Raw genomic sequence first — 7883 nt, forward strand, 5'->3', positions numbered from 1 at the left:
TGGGAAGGGGAAAAGGGGAGCAATAGGTTGAAGAATGCACAAGACACGTGGAACTGAAGAATCAGTATGCGATCCACGCGACTCTGGAGAACACCATCTACGAGCTCAGCAACATTAAGGCCCAGCACCATAGTAAGCGACATAACTGAGCGGCACACTCAGCGACAAGTAATCCCCTCACATTTACACATCATATCAATTATTTATGTCCCCCCTTAGTTTTTGCCACTACGCTCTTGAACTATACTTACTCGTTTCATATCTCAAGCCCTTCCTTACCAGGTTGTAGAAAATAATCTCATCGACATGGTTTCAACGTGTTGTCAAAGACTCCCTTAACCATTCCAAGCTTAACTTGCTACATAGTCGTAGCAGTCTGCTGTGAACATACAGCTGGCCATTTTTATGGCAGTGCTGCAATAGCAAAGTTGCGGGTTTTTGACGGATTCGTAATATTTTTATTTTGCACAGAAAGTCAGATCACAAATGACTGTCTGCTATCGACCACAGCTGCCCTGAGAAAGTAATTACTTTTACAAGGCCATCACCACAACCACAGCATTGAAGTTTCGCTGACAGTAGTTGTGAACGACGTATCCACTGTAAGCTGAATTTCTTTAGTGTGCTTCTCCGCTGTCTTGACTACCTCGGTGAGGCTATCTTCAGTATTTTCGATCTTTCTCTACTTAATGTCATGTTCTCGAATAGCGTTCCAGTCAGTCAGCCTTGCTGTACCGGTTCTGATTGGCTTCTTATAGTACACGATTTTAAGCTGGAGCATGTAGTGGTCGCTACCGAGATTTTCTTCCAGTCGTATCCATTCAGCCCTGGAGATTGTTGTTGTCAAGGTGAAGTCCGGATTTGTGCCCCTCGATACACTGTTGCCTATTCGAGTCGTTAGTTTAGAATCATTTCAGAGGGCTAGGTGATTCTCTTCGGTAGTATCGTGCACTCGCTCGCCCTTTCTTGGTCGTGTGCTGGTTACCCCATGCCGTATGGGGTGCATTAAAATCCCCCATTATTACGAGTTTATGGCTTTCAGTTAGTCTTCCGTCTTCCGAGATGATGTTTCCAAAATCAGATAGCTGATACCTAGGTGGACTGTATAAGCACAATACGCATGTACTTCGGTGTGTCTTTTTCTCAGGTAGCACTTCCACTGGGGTGTCTTCTGCGGTTGTTCCCAGGATTGCGTGATGACGCGCGGTAAAATTCGCCTTCGTTAGGATAGCTTTTCTCTGTGATCCGGTATGCGCATCATATCCCTCTAGGCGGAGATTGGTGTGATAAGATTCTTCGATACCGATGTTGTCTGGCCGTTTCTGTTTGGTGAGCTTCTGGAGGTTTATTCTTTTGCTTCTGATAGAACGACAGCTCCATTGCCACGGTATCATTGCGAGTTGAGGGAAATGTCCTGTTGGTATCACTCATCATCTTGTCCGATATCGTTGTCTTCACCCCGCACTCCCGATTCAGTTCTGGCCGCGTCGTGGAGGTTTTTACGTGCTTTCTCGCGAGCCGTGGTGGTGTTGCTGAGTAGCTATTCTACCCTGGCTGGGGACATCATTCTACCAGCTATTCTACCTTGGCTGGGGGCAATGGGACATTAAGCTGCTGAGTTTTCGGAGGGTACCATGAGCAGGGGCCAGCTGAGCGGTGATGTGTAGCTGGAGTTGCTGTGTTACCTCCTTTGCGAAAGTTACCATTATATCCTGTGTGTGTTTTCGCACCTCCATTATTACGATTTCTTTGACTCGTTCTTCCGTAAGGGTCGGTGACAATATTTCTGCTAAAGACGTGGTACAATAAAAATCGTAAGAAGAATAGTAAATAGCGTTCGTGTCCCTGGCCATTTCAAGCAGGCTTGAACAAAATAGAAGCCAACAACAACGGCGATAGCATCACAGTGTAACTAATTAATTGCAGTTAGCTCATTGTACTATTCACATGGTCAGCGTTACACAGCTGTCTTAGCCACCTATAGGAGCAGCAACCGTGTACCCGCTCCATGGCCTCGAAGAAATTGAAAGCTACAGCTGCTGTGATGCAGTGTTTTGTATTGTTGCTCACAGAGGCAGTTGCGCCGGTTGCTAAAGCCCACAGACTCGCCTGTAGGCACTGCTGGGCTTAGTATGACGGAATAACTCGGACATCAGTGGAATCTGTCAGCCATGAGAGGTGAAAGATGAGAGGGGCATCGAATCGAGGGAAAGGCATCCCTGAAAACTGCGGCCCAGCTGAATTTTCAAAAGTAACACTGGGCTCTGAGACTCGGCCGCGATTTCATTGCGGTGACTTTTTCGATGCCACTTTTATAACCGACATCTCTTACTCGGCTGAGCCCACCGATGTGGAGAGTTATTAACTTAGACCTAAAATTGCAACTTGGTTAACCTTCCCGGCTTCCCTCCACTCTCTATCACTATCGCCTTATGCTCATGAGTTGGAAGACGGTAGCGGCTTTATCGACACAGCAAATCATGCGTCACACAAGCATCTTTTCAACGCTCTAATCACTCCCTGGGTCGAAATATGTACAGGTCCTCTTCATCATTAATTAAATGATTTCTTCCCATCTGTTCCACCAAGTTGGCGAGCTTGGTGACAGCGGGAACGCCTTTTTCGTGCGAAACGAAAATAAAAGGCAGGAAAAATAATTGCAGTTATTGCAGAGTACCGTCCGAGTGCATATTTGTGGGATCAGTGCGTGCACTATCTTTTTCGTGAACCTATGCTAAAATTGTGACTATAATATTTGAGCTGGTGATCATGCAGTTTCAACGCACCACATGCAGCCACTTTGTCTTCTCACACAGGAAACGACGGGACAGAGGAAAAAACATCTACGATGACAAATGTCGGCACGTGCTACGCTTTGTCAGCGTCTGTGGCAGCATCGTACACCGGAAATAGCTATTGCTCCCATGTAAGGCAAGCAGACGATTATATACGTTGCGATTAAGAGCTGATTTAAAGAGGCCGTGCAGAGATAGGGATGCCGTGGACATTTTGTGCGCAGGCCAGTCAAATGGACGCGTGGTTTCAATGCAACACACTATTTATCTCATACTTAATCTACACCATAGACCTCCTTTGTAAACTATTCGAGAAAGAGAAAAAGAAAGAGAATGAGAGAGCGAACCATATCCGATGATTTCAAACTGGAGTCCGAGTGCACAAAAGCCGAATGTCGTAATTTTTATGTGAAAGAATAATGTGTACTGGCTTCTTGCCAATGCTAACTGGCGGTTTGAAACGATTGGCGCCTGTGTCGCACCGCATGGGAACTTATTCCTTATTAAAGCGAGAGTGCAGTTTGACTTATTCTTCCCGCATCTCAGCTAGCGCTATTTCACGCGATGGGACGTCACACCGCTTTCGGGTACGACATCATTCTCACCACATCAGCAACAAGGCGATGAAAGCTACTGCACTGACGTGACCTAGTTGCCGTAATGACAAATGTTCTTGCACTAAATCACGAAACGTTGTAGCCCGGTATTCGTAACGGCTTGGACCGATCCGACCTCGAAGGTGGTGCAGTTTACCACAGAGTCTCAAAGCACTTTCGGTAAAGAGGGAGGAATGGAAGAACCTAGAACGCTGTCGCCTATTAAAGGAACTTGCAACATGGCGCGAGTTCCGCTACTTTCGGATGAGCAGCCGGGCACCGTAACCACTGTATCAAAACGGCGGACATTTTAACGAGTGCTTTATAAACTGAAGGAGCGTGCGCCCGTCAACAAATGCGAGAAATCAAAGCATTGCTTGACTTCAGAATTAAACCATTCGCCGTTTTGAATTCTTCAAATGTTCGACGCATATTCTGGCGCACTGAATATCACGAGCCATGTATCGATATACTCGAGTGTTAGAAAATATTCGTGCCGCCAAAATTTCCTTGCTATATGCTATGGCAACGTGGCAGACTATAAGGAAATTTTCAGATAGGAATCGCGCACGGATTTCGTTGATCATTCGCATGCATGAACATGTCCCAAGTTACATAAAGTTCACGAGAGCTAAATTTTCGGGGAGTTGGAGCGGACGCATGATAGAAAAACTAACAGCGCCAAATTAAACGCAGACAAGATGAAGAAAAGTGCACAAACACATTAAGTTACAGGAAGTTGTGAAAAAAAAGATCGAATAAAGTATATGGTCCATGAATCTACTGCAGAAGATATTAAAGACAACGAGCCGAGAGAGGAATGAGTAAGCGGCACTGTGAAATGACACGAAAAATTCTTGAACATGGAGTGTCGCTAGAGCCAACGTTACTACCAAGCGGACATGTCTTCTTCAAGGCTGCGATTGCCTACCTTAGCGCATAAAGGTGCACGTTTTGTACCCTCTCCTCCAACCGAAGCAAAAGAGGAGGAAAGGGCAAGTGCTCAAATGGGGGTGAGGGAGAAGGAGTGGCCGGCATGCCGCATTGGATGAGTCAAAAGGAAAGAGGTTAGACGCTGCGCCGTGCTCCCTATTGTGCTGCAGAAATAAGCGCATTTTCTTCCTTACAACCACCGCCAACAACAAGAGGAAACAGCTAGTAAAAAATAAAAAAAAACGCTCAAGGGTCCCTTACGCACACACCGAAGACGACTGGAAGACGAAAGTCATCTTATTTTTCTTCTCAGTCGATGTTTTGTTCCTGAGCCTCCACCCTCCGAAAGCTTTGTGCACCTAATGTGGTTTTGCATCGCCTTCAGGATCGGAAGTACCTCACCTTGTTTTGCACTGCCTCCGTGACCGGCCCACCACTGACCAAGCTAAGATGAACGTGATGAGGTCATCATGTGACGTCACGAGTTATGACGTCACTATGACGTCATAATGACGTCACAAATTTCGGCATCTGTGACGTCCTGATGAGGTCATCTCATGACGTCATCACGGGATGATGATTTTTTGCATCTCTCGTGTGGACGCAGACGGGAGACGCCGACGCGGGACGCCGGTCAACTTTCGCGTTTGACGAGGCATCTAAGGCTTTCGCCTTAATAAAGCATGCGGAGGTGGTCGTGGGGAAGCGTGGAAGAGGAGGTAGGTATGGTTGACAAAAAGCGAATACCACCTGACAATGACATTTTCACAGGTGATAAGAAAAGTTAGACATTACAAGAAGGAAGGCTTAATTCTCACTGGTTTTCGTTGTGTGTCTACCATTATCGGAGAGATTGAAGAGCCCCTTTTGAAACGTTTATACCTACTGGCTCGAGTGTTTTAAACTTGCGAACGCGGTATGACTGTATGTGTTCTGTCTCTCGGGACCCAAAATTTGACTGAAGTCTCGGGACCCCAAGTGGTGCCTTCCGTGTTCTGTACATAATTTAAAAGAACAGGGAGGTCAACAATTAAAAGTAAAGAGTAAGCATTTAATGCGAAACTCTTTCACGCATGAAAGGCACGTTGCGAACATGAACCAACAGGGCTATTGGAATGCTTGATGTCACGTCGAAAAGACCTTACAAGACGTAAAAAAGGCGCGAAAAAGACAACGACCATCTGTGTCGTTGTCTTTTTCGCGCCTTTTTACGCAGTGACTGAAAACCAACTCGCTGAGCACACGCTCCTTCTGTTGATAAAGCATTCGTTAAAAATGTCCGCCGCGTTGGTACAGTGGTTACGGTGCCCGGCTGCTCATCCGAAAGTAGCGGAACTTGCGCCACGTTGCAAGTTCCTTTAATAGTGCGATTTAAAGTGCGACAGCTGACAAGGCCTCTAAAAAAAGCAATAATTGTAAAAGGATGGAACAAGAAAAAGCTTCAGTATTCGTCGTAATGTGACGTAATTAGAGCCGTCGCACGCGTTGAGAAAAACTTAGAGGCCCTAGCGGCAACCTGTAACGTCCTTTGATAACACTACAATAAATAGACAGTAGCAAATGCGACGTTCAATGACAACATCCACTTAATAGAATGCTATTGTTAGGCTTTTTACCGTTTAATATAAAGGAACCGTGAACGACACGTAGTGTTTACTGGAAAAAGATCAAATTTTCCAAACTACACAACCGTTTAGAAATTTGAACTGGATGGTAAATACCACGTCGACTGTGACGTATACCAGCGGGTCTTCAAATATCAACGAAAGTGCAATCTTGGTACAAAATGTTCGTAATACGTGCGCTAACATACACAAATCTTTTTTACTCTTTTTTTCAAACAGGAAGCAGCCATGGCGAACCATTTCACGGTAAGTGTATACTTCCCAAAACTGAAGTTACTTTATAGAGTCGCTTGATCGAGGATCATATAAGTCTTGATAGCATGTATGTATGAACCAGTGTATCTTACGGTGCTGCTTAGTTATCCTTCTATAAAAGAACCAGTACTGAGGATATAAAAGGAAGAAGTGGGCTGTAAATTAAGCGTCATATCAAGACGTTGCGGGAATTGCAACATAACGACATTACGTTTAAATAATAGCATTTTACTTTGCTACGATACTGCTTTACTTCGGGTGGGCAGTAATCCTTACTATAATTACTATATATAAATACACAGCGCTTCCACCATTTGCGATCCAGAGGCTGGTCACCACCATCACCACCACTGAATGTTTTCCACTCTAAGTCAATTCAAGAACAGAGCCTTCGACGTGTCGACAGCTCCGTTACTGCTGCAACGTGCTTCATCGCGGGTATCCAGGCAGCTGCATGTCTTGGCGCAGCCTTTTATATAAGCATGACGAAGAGAAATAAACGGTTGTTTGCCTAAACCCTTGTCCATCACTTTTCCTTGTCCATTTTACGGCATGCTTCACGTCAAGAACAAAACTTTAAATACTGTATTGTACACTTTAAATAAACGAGATCGGCTATATATTGTTCACAGTCGTCTTCACTTACTGAAAGGAGCTATTTAAGAACCATTAGCTAAATCCTAAAATTCAGTTATTTTAAATGATCCTTTACTGGGAACAGCTAATAAGTACTTCAGCAGAGCGTGCACGGATACACTGAATGCATTAATTTCTTTGACGTTATATTTCGTGCAGCTATTTTTTCTGGGCTCCTACAACGTAGTACTAAAAGAGAATACGTGACTGCCTCGCCTACGTGTTTGTATGAAGCCGCAGTGAATCATTATCCCAAAGAACAAATGGGCATGTAGTCATAGAAATATGAGAAATTTGTCAACAAGGGCGTTTGCATTCTTGTTCGATTCCGGCATATCCCTCATCATTAAGGTCCGTGGCGGATTGCGATCATGCAAACAAAGGTGCTGAGGTATGCTAGATTTTGGCCACTGGCTTTGAAAGATACATAATTTATTATAGATATGACAGCCTGCTCTAGTGAACTGTAGTATACTACTGGAAAAGAAAGCAGGGGAGCGATAGTATAGGAATTAATGATGTTGAGGAAGGCTCCATTCTTATTGGCATCTTACATGAGCCCGCTTTGCGGGGTCGTTCTTTCAAGAGATTCGAGTTTACAAGGATTGCATCAAATTTTTCGCTCGCCCTACACATTTTGTTAGGCAAGTATAACATGTATATCGTTTAGTGAAATAATTAAGCATGTTACTTGTTGAAAAAAAAAAAACGACCGTGCAAAATACATTGGCGAAGCTAGTCGAGGCAGTAACTTCAAAGCTTCTAGCAGTGCACAGTTACGTAAAGGTCATAATACTTTTTGACGCTCATCTATAACGCAGAGTATCATAGAAATAGACGCAGGGCATGCTTTATTTTCGCAACCACCCAGCAACGCCACCTCGCCCCCTCCCCTTCTCCTCCCATTTTAGCCTCCTTTTCATTATGAGACGACAGATCATACATACCACGTTCATTCATTTGCGGAACAGGTTCTATTCGTCTTCACAGGTACAGCGATAGACTTCGAATGATTTCTCAAAGAAGTAAAACCCCAACTTACG

At 44.6% G+C, this 7883-nt stretch overlaps 1 protein-coding gene across 1 annotated transcript in view; it reads left to right on the forward strand.

Annotated features, from left to right (window-relative positions):
* The window catches only part of LOC119398162 (antimicrobial peptide microplusin), a 104974-nt gene extending 98716 nt beyond the window's left edge, over window positions 1-6258 (forward strand). The window contains exon 4 of the mRNA XM_049416477.1: window positions 6169-6258. Within this exon, the coding sequence (XP_049272434.1) occupies window positions 6169-6243 (75 nt within the window). The 3' untranslated portion in view covers window positions 6244-6258. The remainder of the gene's footprint in view (window positions 1-6168) is intronic.
* Window positions 6259-7883: the final 1625 nt, after the last annotated feature.

This window comes from Rhipicephalus sanguineus, chromosome 1 (assembly GCF_013339695.2).
Source record: "Rhipicephalus sanguineus isolate Rsan-2018 chromosome 1, BIME_Rsan_1.4, whole genome shotgun sequence".
Taxonomy (NCBI): domain Eukaryota; kingdom Metazoa; phylum Arthropoda; class Arachnida; order Ixodida; family Ixodidae; genus Rhipicephalus; species Rhipicephalus sanguineus.